Consider the following 17,274-nt stretch of genomic DNA (forward strand, 5'->3'; position numbering starts at 1 on the left):
AATCAATGAAATTTATGTTTTATAAGAAAAAAATTCTTTTGAAAATTTGTAAATAAAATTTGTGTTTGGAACTTCATATTGAAAATTTGTAAATAAGATTTGTATTTGGAACTTCATAGTAAATATGGGATGTACAAAGGCTTCTTATCTCAAATTGTATATAACCCGAACCCGACTCTAATATTTGTATGGACAAGTTTTTTTGTTTTGAATCCGATAGACAAGATAATATTAAAAACTTTTAGATAGAAATAATCATAACACATAATTATACACAATCAATCATAATTTTTTATTAATTAAAAATTTTAAATTTAAATTTTTTTCTCCATATTAATAATTAATTAATATCTTTTGAATAATTCATAAATATCGACATAAATTCTAGAATCTACAAATCACATATTTCTTGCAAAAAAAATGAAAAAAACTAATAACAATGGAGTTTCAACATATAATCATAAAAAATCATTGTCTTGTAAATCATTAACCGATTCAGAAAACAAAAATATTATCTTAAAAACTGGTAATAGTAATAATATTGTATTATAAACTAATTAGACATTTGCATCCATTATCAAAATAAATAAAATATAAATTAAAGAGTACCATTGATAATTTTTTTAAAAAAAAAAAAATCATGTTTTTAAAAATATATATAAGTAAGTATTTTTTTTTTAAAATATCAAACTAATCATATTTTAAATAAAACACATTCACCTCCAAAAAGTGTGACACATGCACTCATTTTTGACTTAAAGCGTCATAGAATATGGCGCATGCATAGATCCTTTAAGAGCATGCACCTTTACTAGTGGCTATTCTATTATTTTAATTTTTTTATTTTAACAACAAAATAATTATAAATAAATTGTTTAATAAAATAAATAAATTATAATATTATTAATTACACAACGATTTGGGATGAATTTAATGACTCGCTCGATCCTAACGCCCGCCAGTTCCATACCTTGGCATATTTGCTTGCCTTCGAGGTCTCACACGATTTTCCTGAGGTGTTTGAGGTCTCCTAGTATTCACCTGAGCCAAAGGTGGTTGGTGCGAGGTTCCTGAGATATTAATGTTATCTAATAAATCTTCGATCATATCTCTCTAGTAGTCGACACTATAATAATTGAGTTTAGTGCCCATGTTGTCGTAGTTGAGTTGTGTTGGTCGGGTTACATGTATGTGTAGTTGAATTGAGACATTGGATCCTTTTGGAAACAAAGCAATGGTTCTTGTGTTGTTTGAAAGGCATGCGTTGGTTATGTGCTTTGACGATATGATGTTTGAGAGCTTTGTGGTGTCATGTTTAAGTGTACATTGGTTGGGTGCTACAGTAGGATGAGGGTGGAATCATATGCCTCACTGGGACTATAGTAAGACGTGGTGGTGACATATGGTTGTTGGTCGTATGAGTTATGCTCTTGGTTTTGTGTTTGTGTGTGTGACATGAATTGGTTGCGAGGTTCGGTGTATGTGGGTTCTTAATCATGTCCAAATGGTTGTTGGGTGTATCTGGTATAATGATGTTGTGGGATTGGTTGTTGGTTTGGGTGAGTTGATAATGTTGTTGGGTTGATTATTGGGCGAGGGTTAGGTGTATGTGGGTTTGTAATTGTGTTCGAATGGTTGTTGGATGCATCTGATATGATGATGTTGTGGGGTTAGTTGTTAGGTTTGGGTGAGTTAACAATGTTGTTGGGTTTCGTATTGTTGCGGGGTTAGTTGTTAGGTTTGGGTGAGTTAACAATGTTGTTGGGTTTCGTATTATTGCGGGGTTAGTTGTTAGGTTTGGGTGAGTTAACAATGTTGTTGGGTTTCATATTGTTGCGGGGTTGGTTATTGGGCAGGGGTTGGGTGTATGTGGGTTCGTAATCATGTTTGAATGGTTGTTGGGTGTATCCGGTATGGTGATGTTGTGGGGTTGGTTGTCGGGTTTGGGTGAGTTGACAATGTTGTTAGGTTTGGTATTGTTGTGGAGTTGGTTATTGGGTATATGATGACGGAGATGCTTGGCATGGGTCGATCAAATACATCAGGTCAGACACAAACTATGTCGTTGTAACTGACATATACCAATTCATATAATTTTGAGTTGGTATAGCATCATGCATGATAGGTTCCTTTATGATTTTTTGATGTTCGTGCTTCCGTTGATGACACACATCCCTATCAAACTCTCTTTTATCAGAATAATTCTATTGAACATCGATCTTTGTTGATGCCATTGTCCCAAACACGTCGGAGGTATGAGATTTGTTACTGCATGCTGAACTGTAGTTTGACACGGTTACTCTGGTGCATCTCCACGGTAGTGAACCTGGTGATTGTTGTTTTTACAGTCCAAACTGCAGCATCCTCGGGGTTAATCTCATGGTGAGACCTAGATACGATCTCTAGATAATCTGTAGAGGAAAAGTACATGATTAGAATATTTGTAAATCGATAATACTAAAATTAAATTAACGAGATGATGAATTATTTAGTTGTAATACATCGTCTGATTAAAGGTGATCTACAAGATTTTGATAGACCGTTATAGCGTGTTTGGGCCAACTGAAGAGAAAAATAACCATGTCACATATGTAATATCTAGTTTTTCATAAATTTTCTCAATTGAACTCAAGAGTACTTGAATGAGATGAGAATTAATCTCTTTTAGCTTAACTTGAGGTCATTAGTTCGAACTTAATCTTAGACACATATCAACGTTAAATTCTCTTGAAGAAGAGATTTGTCATCCATTATAGTCTTCTCCATCTCAAAGAATTAATCTTCATAGTTGCATGCAAAGAAGACCCATCTCAATTTCTATTGAAAAAAAAGTTCAATTGAAATAATAACATTTAAACTAAGTTCAACATCAATTAATTATAAATACATGGAGAGATTCAAAGTGTATGTAATACTTACTTTTCAAATAAAAATAAATGAAATTTATGTTTTATAAGAAAAAAAATTATCTAAAAATTTGTAAATAAGATTTGTCTTTTTAGGGAATGTACAAATGCCGGTTATTTTAAATTGTATGTAATCTGAATCCAACTCAAAATATTATTGGGACAATTTCTTTTTTATCTAAATAAGATAATACAAAGACAAAAACAATTTGTTCTCGAGACAATGATCAGTATATTAATATTTTTTAGATTATAAAATAATAATTAATCTTTTGAATAATAAGTAAAAATCAACATAAATTCTAGAATCTACAAATCACACACTTGTTGCAAAGAAACTAATAATCATGGAGTTTCAATATATAATCTTAAAAAGTCATTGTCTTGTAAATCATTAACCGAATCAGAAGGAAAAAAACATTGTGTTAAAAACTGGTAATAGTAATATTGTATTATAAACTAAATTAGGCATTTGTATCCATTATCAAAATAAATTAAAGTGTACAATGGTCAAAATAAACCCACAATGAGAAAGGACACTGACCTTTTGGCATTGCTTTGATGATTGATCAAGAACTTGGCAAATGTTCCAACCTCTCGGTGACGTGTATGCCATTCTCACTCTATTCCTTCCTTTTTCTTCTTTCTTTCTTTCTTCCCCAAACTTTCCAAATCAAACTTCCTTTACTCATTCTTTAACAAACCAAAAAAAAAAACCATAATCTTCACATCAATCTCAACCATCATGCAAGTTTCTTCCTCATCCATCACCCCATGGTTCGGCACCCTCACTTCCAACCGCTTCCGCCGCATTCACCGTCCCACCACCGCCGCCTACTCCCCACCTTCCACTTCACGTTCTCTCTCCTTCCGTCTATCTCAACGAAACACCTCTTCCTCCTTCACTTCACTCACAGCGAAAAAAACCAGAAGAAGAAAAAAAACATTCACCGTAACTTCCTTACTCGAACGTTTCACAGAAAGATCAATAAAAGTTCTAGCGTACGCTCTCAAAGAAGCCGCGACTTTCAAGAGCAATTTCGTTTTCGCGCAGCATGTCATGCTTGGTCTCATAGCTGAAGCTGCGGAAAATCCTTCTGAAATCGGTTTTCTTGGTTTCGATGTTATCACTCTCGAGAAAGCTCGTGATGCTGTTCGCGTTCTGAACGAGCCAATGAATTATGTGGATCGTGATGGTGTGTATGTTTATGAAGATAAACCTGTTCCGTTTAGTTTTGGCACGAAGCATGTGCTTACATCTGCGGTTGAGTATTCAAAATCTTTGAACCATAATTTTGTTGATCCTGAACATATTTACGTTGCTTTGGTTAAATTTGATGATGGAAGTTCTGCTAGGATTTTGAATAGGTAATACTAATGTCACTGTGTCAAATCTCTTTCTGAAATTGCCTATTTGATATTTGGAGTATTGTTTTTATCTCATTTCTATAATTATATGTATGTGTTATGCGTCTTTCTGATTAGTTTTATGGTACTTTCTTGTTTTGAAGTAGTGTTTCCTAAAGAAGCTTATTAGAAGAAAATGGTGGCTATTTTGAGAAAGTTTATTTATTTGGTAATGATTTTTTAAAGAATAATGCTTGATGTTGCTTGGCGGCTCTAACATGGCGGGTTATATAAACGTGTAATAATATTACATACTATATTATCTGTGTTTTCTGGATAAGACCCTAGTTTAATTAGTTGTCAAACTATTGGTGAAGCTTTTGTGATTAAATTAGTCGTGCTAAATAGCATAGCTGTTATGGAAATTTAAGTTCAACTTTAAGGCGTGTTTGTTTCCGCACTTTGGAAGCATAGTGACAGAAGCTACACTTTGGAGAGGCCATTGGCTGTGTTTCCTGACACACACTTTGATAAGTTTCGGCTGAGATTAGTAATTGGGATTTAGACTCTGTATATAAATGATGATCTGCAGTTGTTGCTCTAGGCTTAATGCATTAATAGTTTTGTGCTTGAAAGCTAAATTGAAAATGAATGAGTTATCTGAAATACCATTGGTTGTACGATTTTGTCATGACTCATGATCTATTTTGTCTGAAGTTCAAGCTCTCCCTCACATAAGTTGGTCCAAACCGGTTTTGATTTGTCGGCGAATCAATTTTTGGGGCAACCCAAACAGGTGGCTATCATATCCTGGTTTAAAAGTCCTTTTTTGAGTTACATAACTAGTTTGAAAACATTCATTAGGGTAAAATTTTAAGGAATTCTATTTTTGTCAAGTTTTTGTAAATACATTAAATATCTAAAGTATAAAATTTTGGTTAATAGAAAATGCCAATATTTGTTTTTCTTTTGTTTTGTGGCAAAAATGATCTGGAGCTTTATCACTGTGGCATGTGATTGGACAATTGACTGAGTCCAATATGTAACATTAAAATGTGTGTAACTGTGATTTTCCATTAATGTTGCTAGTATGCAAATGATTTCAGGCTCGGGGCGAACCCACATCAGTTGGCAAATGTGGCGTATTCCAGATTAGAAAAAGAGCTTGCTAGAGATGGTAGAAATCCAGGTGTGCTGTCCAATGGGGTGCACAAAAAATCTATCTCAGAAAAGCATTCTGGTGCAGGTTTGTTGTTTTATATTTGATTTTGATGGTTGAAGGCAGAGATAAGTTTTTCTCATATTCATTCTCTGGTTAGCAGAGAAGAATGCTCTATCACAATTCTGTGTGGATCTCACTGCCCGCGCAAGGTTAGGATTAATTGATCCAGTTATTGGCCGAGAAGTTGAAGTTCAAAGAATGATTCAAATACTATGCCGAAAGAAAAAAAGTAATCCCATTCTTCTGGGTGAAGCTGGAGTTGGAAAAACAGCTATTGCGGAGGGACTGGCAAATAGTATTTCTCGGGGAGATGTTGCTCCCTCTCTATTGGTGTGTTTATCAACAGATGTTGCTCTCTCTTTTCTTGTGTCCCTTTTGTAGTTGCATTAGTTCTATCTTGTAGGAATGCATTGTAATTTTACTTTCTAACTTGTGTCTATGCAGAAAAAACGTGTCATGTCCTTGGATGTAGCACTATTAATGGCTGGGGCTAAAGAGAGAGGAGAGCTAGAGGACCGTGTTACCAAATTAATAAAAGACATAATAAAGTCAGGTAAATACATTTTAACAAAAAAAAATTACGATAAAAGTTGTGTTAATATATGTGTGGCACACTACAATAGGATTGTTTTAGCTCATTGATTTTCTTGAGATGCAGGTGATGTCATTCTCTTCATTGACGAAGTTCACACACTTGTTCAATCAGGGACAACCGAGAGGGGAAATAAGGGTTCTGGCTTTAACATTGCCAATTTGCTTAAACCTTCTCTTGTAATGGGACTGTTTCAGGTGATTGGTTGCCCTGTAATCTCATTTGCTAGTTTCCTTTGTTCCAAGTGATACTTGAATATTTATGCATTTCAATTTGAAACCATCAATAAGCAGTTGCTAGTAACATATAAGATTACGGTTAGAGGTCAAAATATATGGTTAGATGTTCCAGGTACTTCAGTTCTGTCACCAACATTTTTCCAAGTAATTGTACTAAACAAGATTAGTAATTAACATCTGGAAAGTAGGAAGGTTGAGATTATTTTAAAAGTAGTCTTTATGAAATTTAGAGACTATACTTCCTGTCAGTAGTCTCACTGCTTAGTCGGAAGGGATACGAGTGCGTGTTAACTGGTAAATATTTTCTTATCACCACTTTATGGAACCAAAAGGTTACATGTACTAGATAATTTCTTTTGCAAACATTGCAACCTGTTACTGAAATGAGGGATTATATGTTTGATATTTGTCTCTTTTCAATTTCCATAAAGCTAATTCCAAATACTTTTTATGTTTAAGGCTGTGAATACTGGAATCAGATATATACAACAACGTTAAGGCATGATTATCAATATTTTTTCATCTATTAATGCCTTTCTTCTGTTGAAATTTTCTCTGTTTTTTTGCAATTTTAATTGGGGAGGGATCTGTGGTTCGAAAGAGTAGTTCTGAATTTGAGTTCTTTAGCTGACACAACTGTGTAAGATATAACAATTCTTCCCTCTGATGAAATTTTCTTGAATAGTTGGATCATCATTTTTCCTTAAGTGTTATAATAAAATCTGCACACACACCATAACTTATCACATGAAAAATATTATCTTATGTGCAGTGTATTGCCTCTACTACCATAGATGAATACAGGCTTCATTTTGAAAAGGACAAGGCTTTGGCACGACGGTTTCAACCTGTTTGGGTTGATGAGCCAAGTGAGGTTGCACTCTATATTCATGTCTATATTGTTCCAAGTTACTCCCTCTGCTCCTTTATAACTGCCACTTTTGCAGAAAAATAATGTTTATATTTATTTGTTTTTTTGAAGTCAATGAAACATTAACTATTGTTTTGTCAATAATACAAAACTATTTAATGCAAAGAGAAATAGGTGGAATGAGATTAAATAGCTAAGGGTATTAATAATACAAAGTTTATCGAAAGTAATAAAATGTATTGTTTTTTTTGGTAACTGTAAATAACCTTATAACGACAACTAAAATGGAACGACGGGAGTACCAGTTGAATCATAATTTGATTTCTTAATTAACTATATGTGTTATTGTGTATAGGATGATGCAATTAACATACTTATGGGTGTACGTGATAAATACGAGGAACATCACAAATGCATATATACGGAAGATGCCATAAAGGCTGCAGTTCATTTGTCAGCAAGATACATAGTTGATAGGTATCTACCTGATAAAGCTATTGACCTCATAGACGAAGCCGGAAGTAAAGCTTCTATTGAAGCCTTTAAGATGAAAAAAGAACGCGACTTTGGCTTACTTTCTAAAAACCCGGAAGTTTATTGGGGAGAAATTAGAACTGTTCAGTCCATGCTTAAAATGGTAATGGCATGACTTGCTCTATTCCCCTGTTTTTTGCACGAGCTGCTCAGAGCTTAAGTTGATATTTCTTACCTGCAGGTTCAGGAGAGCAAGCTTAAATATTATGCCACATCTGGCATTGGGGATAGCAATGAGCTCATACTGGACTCATATTTAACCTCTGCAGTATTTGATAATGGGTATGTTAGTTGACTCCTAAAGCAAAGTTCATTCTTGTGTCCATATCTAGATTTGGATTTTGAGTGGCTGACATGTTATTTTGTGTTTTAGGCGTATAGAAGTTAGGCCTGATCATATAGCAGCAGTTGCTTCCCTCTGGTCAGGAATTCCAGTTCAGCAGCTCACTGCTGATGAAAGTAGTCTTCTGTTAGATCTTGATAATAAACTTCGGGAACGGGTGATTGGACAAGAGGAGGCTGTTTCTGCCATTTCTAGAGCTATGAAGAGATGCCGGGTTGGACTTAAGGATCCTGGTAGACCCATAGCAACTTTGCTATTCTGTGGCCCAACTGGTGTTGGGAAAACTGAACTTGCAAAAGCTTTGGCGGCATGCTATTTTGGATCAGTAAGTATTCACATTGAAGTAGAAGTTAACGTCACTAGAAGGGGGTTGAATAGTGACCCCTTTCAAATTTTTGCTTTCTATTGCTGAAACAAACTTATCAAATAATATGTGAAGAAGATCACTAATATAATGTAAGATTTGATAATAAAAAAGTCCGTTACTTTCAAAATATCAAAATGTGTTTTAGTGCTAATAATTAGAGCACATTCTCTGTTGTTTTTCCTCTTTTCTATGGTCTGCGGTGACAATGTTGTGATCTATGTCACATCAATTGGTTCGTCTGTTTTATTTTGCCTTTCGTATTATCATTTCAGGAGAGGAACATGATACGGTTAGACATGAGTGAATATATGGAACGCCATTCAGTGAGCAAGTTGATAGGATCTTCCCCAGGTTATGTCGGTTATGGAGAAGGAGGCATTTTAACAGAAGCTATTAGAAGAAACCCATTTACAGTGTTATTGTTTGATGAAATAGAGAAAGCTCATTCAGATATATTCAATATTCTTCTTCAATTAATGGAAGATGGCCATCTTACTGATTCTCAGGTTTGCCAATGCTGATGTGAATCTTAATTTACCAGGATTTCACTAACCTTTTAAACATGAAACTTTCTCTTGGAATTTCTATTTATTCGCGTCTATGCCAAGTAAAAGTGAGGGCTTGTAGATGCATTAAGACAATGTGTAATTTAAACTACTGTTGTCCTAAATTTTTCTGTTTATTGTTTGGAAAAACTGGCTCTAACAGGGTAGAAGAGTTTCATTTAAAAATGCATTGGTGGTGATGACTTCAAATGTGGGATCTAGTGCCATTTCTAAGGGTCGACAAAATTCCATAGGTTTCTTGTTTTCAGATGACAAATCAACGTCGTTTAATGGATTGAAATCGATGGTAATGGAAGAACTGAGGGCATATTTTCGTCCAGAACTGCTCAACAGGATAGATGAAGTGATCGTGTTTCATCCTCTTGAAAAGCCACAGGTTAGTTGAGTTCTGGTTTGATTTTCTGTACAGAAACTGTTCTAAGCAGTTAAATTTAATTAGTGGCTAGTGTGATTTAGTAAAAAATATTGATGTTGTTGTTGTTATTTTCATCACAGTTGCTCCAAATATTGGATTTTCTGTTGCAAGACTTGAAGAAACAAGTCAAGTCCAACGGAATCGATTTAGAGGTGTCTGAATCAGTCAAGGACCTTGTGTGCAAAGAAGGCTATAACCCAACATATGGTGCTAGGCCTCTCAGGAAGGCAATTGCAGATTTAATTGTAAACCCATTGGCTGAAGCATTGCTTGCCAAAAAGTGCAAGGAAGGTGACACTATCTTCATTGATTTGGATGCCAATGGTAAGACCCTTGTTATAAATCAGCTTGGTCAAACAGTAAACTTGTCTGACACAAGTCTTGCCTGAGTATTGAACCATTGTACATAAGTAGCCTGGTAGGTGTATATATACACACATATAGTCAAATACTGAAAAGTGGAAGATGTTTTGGTTCCTCTTTGTTAGATTGGCAACTTCTGAGATGTCAAAATGTCACAACACATTATGTTTGATAGCTGTGTAAAATATATTCAGATTAAATTCATTGATGAATGTATATACAGATATTTAACAGAAGAAGCCCTCCTTGTGTTTTGTCACAAAATAAATCTTGACTCCTCATGCTCTAGGTATGGGAAAAATATATAATAGGCTGTGTATATTGGAACCATAGCCTTATGACATTATCTCGTATTGAGAATTTTTTACCCAAATTAATTCCTAAAATAATCTATGTTTAAAAAAAAAAATCAAAATAATCCATTTTCAGAATTGGATTAAGTATTGTTGTCAGATGAATTGGCGATAACTCAAGGAGCCGTCAATTGGATTGACGATTTCATATGGTGTTGTCAATTCAATTGACGTCAGTGTACAACTTTACAAAAGGAGGCGTCAATTGGTCTGACATCTGACATCATGTACAAGCTGAATTTTTTTATTTTTAGTATAAATAGAGGTGCCTCCTACTATTTGTTACAATTTACATCTCATTTCAAATTCTTATTTTATTTTCATCATTGGCTCTATCATGATAATTAAAAGATATGAACATGTTTGTTATTCCACAACGAAACCTATGATGAAAATATTTTTTGGAACATCCAAAACTTTGAGCGTCTTGAGAGGAGTTTGAAAAGTTGGTTAGAAGGAAATATTAAGGATGTGGAACGAATTAGAAGTATCGAGAGACTTATTTCGTACATCTCAATTGCAGATGACAATAATGATACGCAACATATGTAGGTGTGAGTTAGAGATGACGATGATGTTAGGGTTATGATGTCTGCAGCAGATGACATTGTTTTGATCCTTGTAATCTCTTAAACATGTTGTGGTGTTAAGTTTTTTTATCTATTGTTGTGTTTTTGTGTTAATTTTTTTATATGTTGTTGTAATCTCTTACTATGTCTTGTGTTGTTCGAGTGTGAAAATTTTATGTTGTAACCAAAAGTTGATATATTATAAATAACAAGTTATAAAATCTTACCATAATATAAATAACTTTAAAAAAACAAATAAAGGTTCATGTAGAACTTGCTTCAACATTGAGACATTTTGTTCAATTGTGTCCAGGATGACGGCATAAACCACATAATCTTATCATTTTATCATCCGTATCCATTTATGTTCTAATTCGCGTGTTGTTAGGGCGATCCTTTTTCTTCCGTCGCATGTTTTCGTTGTGCCAAATTATGTCCAATTTATATGCAGGTCAATAATCTTCCAATACTACGACCGGGAAGTTATTGTTGTACACATTGGAAATATTTACGATTTTGTAAACATCAGAGAGATTGTTGGAAGTGTCTTGGGGAGCATATGAACATGTCGCAATGACAAGGGAGCAAGGCATACAGAAGACTTGAAATTTGCCACAGTCGCACCAATCTCTATTTAGTTGGACCTGATTGTCTCCATTCGACCTCCCCTCGTTGTGGTCATGTGTTTCCTTTACACTAAAAATGTGTCTATGTCGATCAAAGATTGAAACGACATGTGTGTTGGCTTTGAGAGTTTCCTCCTACATCACTTTCATGCAACGTTCACTGAACAATTGCCCCGACTGAAATACCGAATATCATTTTTCACCTCTGGTTGCAAAAAATTATCCCAACCTAAGGTAGGTTCTTTTCACCAATGCGGTTATTGGAAGTTTTTTAATGCCTTTGAAGACGTTGTTCATGGTTTCAACAAGGTTTGTTGTCATGTGACCCCATCAACATCCTTCGTTAAAAGTCCTTGTCCACTTCTCCAATGGAATGTTATCCACCCACCTTAAGGCATCCGCATTTGACAATCTAATTTCCTCGCGATAATATCTAATTTTCTCGCGGTAATAACAAACATGCCCATATTTTTTAACAATCATGATAGAGTTGGTGATGAAAATGAAAGATGAATTTGGAATGAGGTGTGAATTGTAACAAATGGTACGAGGTACCTTTATTTATACTAAAAAAATCAGCTTGTATACTTGTGCTAGACCAATTGGCGCCTCATTTATAAAGTTGTACACTGGTGTCAATTGAATTGACAACGTCATATGGAGTCGGCAATCCAATTGACGCCTCCTCTTAAGAATATAAAGTTGTCGCCAATTCATCTAGCAACAACACTTGGTCCAGATCTGAAAGTGGGGTATTTTAAAAAAAAATTTAAACATGAGTTATTTTAGGAATTAATTTGAAAAATGGATTATTTGAGTAAAAAAAATTCGTATTGAACTTGTATCAATTAATTAAATATATTTAATTATTGAATTCAAAATTTAGCTAGTTTTATTATTTAATTTGACCAATAAAAAGTTAAGGTCCTTAATTGATAAAAAAAAGGTATAATACATGTTTTAGTCCCTTAATTTAATTTAATGTTCTTTTTTAGTTCCTTAACTAGAAAATGTTACAAGTTAGTCCCTTAATTTCACTTTCGTTATTCTATTTAGTCCTTTCAGTCAAGTTCTGGAAAAAAAAAAAACGTTAAGGTTTGGTGACGTGGCATAACAGTAAGGTCATTGGTACAAATCTGAGTCAGCATATGTAGTTAAAAATTGATACACAATGTAAATTGCGGGCGTTTTATTTTCAACCTATGAAACCAAAACTCCTACAGTTTATACAGTGTATCAGTTTTTAACTACATATGCTAACTTAGATTTATATCAATGGCATTGTTGTCACGTCATGTCACTAGAACTTAACGTTTTTTTGGTCATAAACGGTCGGAATTGACTAATAGGGTAATATAAGTGAAGTTAAATGACTAATTTGTAATATCTTTTTAGTTAAAGAATAAAGTAAAACATTAAATTAAATTAATAAACTTGGTGATTAATTATACTTAAAAATAATTAATATAGTATAATTGAATAAAGATATATGTCTAATTAAAGAGTCTATGTTAGAACTGTCTAGCCAAATAGTCCTATTGAATTTGTAACAAACTCTAATTAAGTATGTTTAATCAGCACAACCTAGTTAGGATATATATACTCACATTCTGAGTATTATAATTAACTTTTTCATTTGAGAAATATCAAATGAAAACATCATTCTCCCCCAGTATTATAGAATCACAACATGACGACTACTAATAAAAATGATAACTAATGAAAATAACTCCAAGAACTATTTTTCACCCACAGCAGCAAACTCTACTCCTGAGTATCTGTAAGATGTCCATGGTGGACAACATCAAAGCAAATGGGGTGAGAAGTAACATCAATAAATTAACGGTATAAACTGTAAGGTACAACTCAAACATCTACACATTCAACAATAGTCAAACAACAACATTCTCACACCAATCCATCAACATACACAAACAATCACATGTTCATCATTAAAGTATGCAATGAGACTCATAACCTTAACTAGACTCATATGCATGTGGTGCGATATCATCATTAATTAGTTCACTCATGAACCAAGTTCACCCTACTCGAACCCCGAATCCTTCCTGCTCAGATTCGAGACAAGTCACCAATCCACTTTGCTCAAATTGTAACTTTCCTTTTTCATCAACAACAATGACATAATGAATGCATGTCACAACACATCAATGAAACAACAACATAATGTTTAAAGTCTCCTCCCAACAATAAACAAAACAAGCATTAACCCATCAATAATAGTTCCCCTCCCGAACTATCATCCCATAATAACATACTCATCATTCAACATAAATCATGCTCATACATCAACATATCATTATCACAATTCACAGCAAGTAACACAACATCATCACTTATGCTGCACATATCTAACATCGATCACATACTTCATAAGTTCAATTAAAATCATGTTTAACCGTTAAATTATACCAACATCATCCAAGCAGTACTTAACAATACTTAAAACATCCACGAAACTCGAAAAATCAAAATTTGTCACTTAATACCATCAAAACAAGTATTTACGCCTACTTAAGGCTCATGGCGGGTTACCCGTCACGGGCATGACGCCCACCATGGACATCACAACACAAACATGTCACCTGCGTGACGACCGACTCCAAAATTGAGCATGAGCTTCATGACGGGTTACCCGTCATGGCTATGGCGCACGTCATGGTGATGGCGCCAGCCACCGACCTACAGAATGCATAAATTAGTTTATGCTATGGAGTTCACATCAGAAATTCGATTTTCCACTAAAGGTACTCAAATCAATACGAAAATAACATGAAATCAACATATTAACATCACACAACCTATATCTATCAATCATCAAGCATAACCATCAATTATTCTTCACTTTTATCATGATCTGAAACCTTCAAAACCCATTAAATGTGAAAACATATTAACAAAATCAAAACAGAAAATCCCATACATTCATGTACACGAATTTCATCATGAAAAATAGATTACAACACCAATTGATTATCAAATGTCAACCTCACATATAAACCCAACAGAACATGCATAATCATACAAAGCATATTGGAGGTTAATGACTCCTCAATTTTAGCACATACCATTATTGAATCCATTCTCCCTCTTACCTCAATTCCTAGTAAGCAATCTGAATCTGAACTAATTGGAATGTTCTCCTCTCTCCCAAATACAAGTTCTCCCTTTTCCTCTAGTCAGTTTTTTTAAAGTTTCAATGTACTGATAAAATTCTTGAACTTAGATTATGTTCCTAATTTATATCATTAGGTTTAATCTAGTTGAAATTACAAACTCACCTCTCACTTACTAACATCCTTTCTCTTTCCTCTCTTCTATTTCTCATAACTTACACTTTGGTCCCAAACCTTCTATTTTCCCATCTCAATTAAATAATTCAATTAAATTACTATTATTTAATTATTAAAATAGACTCTAATAATTCTATCCCACCTCTACCAATCTTTAATCACTCTCCACACTCCCACCTCAAGGTCACACACCCCTAACACCATATTAATTCAATTATCGTACAATAATTAAATTAAATCACGAATAAACACAAAAAATAACAATTCAAAAATGGGGTTGTTACATTATCATGTGTTTGGAGATAACTCAATAGCGTACACAATGAATGTCACGTTCAATGTACTTTGTGCTTGAATGAAGAATATGATTATGTGACAAAAGTACTGCACTAAGATTATCGCCCATAAGAATATGAGGGAGAAATGGTATTACAAGTTCACTAACTAGTGACTATAACAAAAGTATATCAGATGTCATGTGCGCCAATGCACGATACTCAACATTTGTGCTTGATCTGGCAACAAGTTATTTCTTGGAACTCCATGACATTAGGTTTGAGCCAAAGAATATACGAGATTTAGATGTAGAGAAACGATCATCTGGATCACTTGCCCAATATGAATCACTATATGCTCACAAAGAGAACTTACAAGAGGAAGGAGCTGAAGATAACAGGAAAAAACATGGTTAATAGTGCCACTCAGATATCGCAAGATCTACTTTATAGTTGACTATTATAGTTGACTAATGAGATTCCAAAGGAGATGTCATGAATTTGAGGGCTTTATTGACACTGGAGGCAATATTTGGCCACATGAGTGTCACATACTGAAGAGCTCCCACCATGGAATAATAAAAGTGAGGATCTGAGAGAAAATATGATCCATGTTTGTTGAGTTTGCAATTACATAGCATATGAGTCGTGACATCTTTTGTATTACACATGTTGGCTCAGTATAGAAGATCTGGAATGTATTTTGGTTGAGTGAGAAGGAGACTACCAGTGAATAAATGCTTTATTTCAATTCTTATGAAATATTCAGGTGTGCCTAGTTTCTTAAGAGAAAAGGTATCATGAATTGAATCAATGAGCTTGTGAACTAGAGTTAAAGAGCATCATTGTGATCAAAATATCATCTACACATATCAACACATATAGAGTAATTCCTTGGTGAGAGTAAATATAGAGAGAGTGGTCACATTTGATATGAATGAAGCCAAAATGAACTAATATATGGGTTAACTTCTCGTACCAGACCTTGGGGGCTTGCTTAAGACCATATAAAGATTTATTCAATTTGCATACTAGTGAAGAATCTTCCTTCTCAAATCCTGGTGGTTTAGGCATATAAAATTCCTCTTATAAGAAGTCATTAAGGAAAGTATTATTTATATAAACTTATTGCAATTCCCAATTGTTGGTCAATGCTAGAGTAAGAATCACTCGAATGATGGTAGGCTTGATAACTGGAGATAACGTCTCATTAAAACCAAAACCAAATTGTTGATGATACCTTTTGGCAACAAGCTTAGCTTTGTATTTATTCACAGTGTCATCGAAATTTTCTTCACCTTAAAAACACATTTGCATCCCCATGCTTTTTATGAGGTCGGAGAGTGGTCAGAGTCCAAATATGATTCACCTAGTTCATAATACTCTTCTAATAAGTAGAATATAACATAATAGAATGGATGGGAATAAAGTGCAATGAATAAGATATTTCATTCTATTATTTGGGGTATTTTTGTTAATTTGACGGAATGAAACATAATTAATTAGTTCATTCCATTACATACACTTCAAATTGAACAAAATAAAAACTAAAAAATCGAATAGAATAAAATATAATGACTTTCATCATATTCCATTTTGTTAGATTAATTATTTACAAATTCAAGCAATAAAATTTGATTACTTTCTCATCCACTTCGTTAAATTCCATCACCTAATGTCAATCCAAACATACACTTGAGTTAAGATATGCTCGGGTTGATCTAGTGGCGGGTGCTTGAATCTTGAGAGTGTCCTCCTCTCAGTCCATACAGAGTTTTGCTCTGACTTTAAACTAGTTCACACAGAGATCAAGAAATAGAGAAAATTGATTACTTATGTGTCATGTTTAGGAGGTAAATTGAAAAAATATATATAAATAACATAAAAATGAATTATATAAATACCAAGAGAAATTATCTTTTATATATATATATATATATATATATATATATATATATATATATATATATATATATATATATATATATATATATATATATATATATATATATATATATATATATATATATATATATATATATCATAGATTTTCTTATATAACAAATATATTAGGAAACAAAAAAAATATAACTAAAACAAATCCTTTTTTATAATAAATGAGATTTTCGGTATAGGAGTAAACAAACCATCGATAAATCTAAGCAACTGTTTGTTAAATCGAAGCAATCAATCCGTATGAGTTCGCCCCTAATCAAATATGGGGATCAAATTGATTATAAAAACTTGAGTTTACTTTTCAAATTTATCAGTTGATAAGGAAATTTTTTATCGCGACGTGTTAATAAATTGACCTTAAAACAACAACGATGGATTACGATTGCTATAAAATAAGCTCGTACTTTATCTTTGTT

The 17,274-nt window shown here is 33.5% G+C and overlaps 1 protein-coding gene across 3 annotated transcripts; it reads left to right on the top strand.

Moving 5' to 3' along the window:
* The first annotated feature begins 3,424 nt into the window (after window positions 1-3,424).
* On the top strand, window positions 3,425-10,004 carry LOC127078762 (chaperone protein ClpD, chloroplastic). 3 transcript variants are annotated; one of them, XM_051019195.1, is made up of 12 exons: window positions 3,427-4,274; window positions 5,360-5,499; window positions 5,576-5,805; window positions 5,920-6,028; window positions 6,134-6,264; window positions 7,079-7,180; window positions 7,533-7,814; window positions 7,893-7,993; window positions 8,085-8,379; window positions 8,694-8,927; window positions 9,130-9,363; window positions 9,483-10,004. In XM_051019195.1, the coding sequence occupies exons 1-12, from the start codon at window positions 3,652-3,654 to the stop codon at window positions 9,789-9,791; spliced, it is 2,790 nt and encodes a 929-aa protein (XP_050875152.1). In that variant the 5' UTR covers window positions 3,427-3,651; the 3' UTR covers window positions 9,792-10,004. The 3 variants fall into 3 exon arrangements, with proteins under 3 accessions (XP_050875153.1, XP_050875152.1, XP_050875154.1); XM_051019197.1 differs by having other exon boundaries at window positions 4,045-4,170; XM_051019196.1 differs by lacking the exon at window positions 7,079-7,180 and having other exon boundaries at window positions 3,425-4,274.
* Window positions 10,005-17,274: the final 7,270 nt, after the last annotated feature.

Source organism: Lathyrus oleraceus, chromosome 5 (assembly GCF_024323335.1).
Source record: "Lathyrus oleraceus cultivar Zhongwan6 chromosome 5, CAAS_Psat_ZW6_1.0, whole genome shotgun sequence".
In the NCBI taxonomy this organism is placed as follows: domain Eukaryota; kingdom Viridiplantae; phylum Streptophyta; class Magnoliopsida; order Fabales; family Fabaceae; genus Lathyrus; species Lathyrus oleraceus.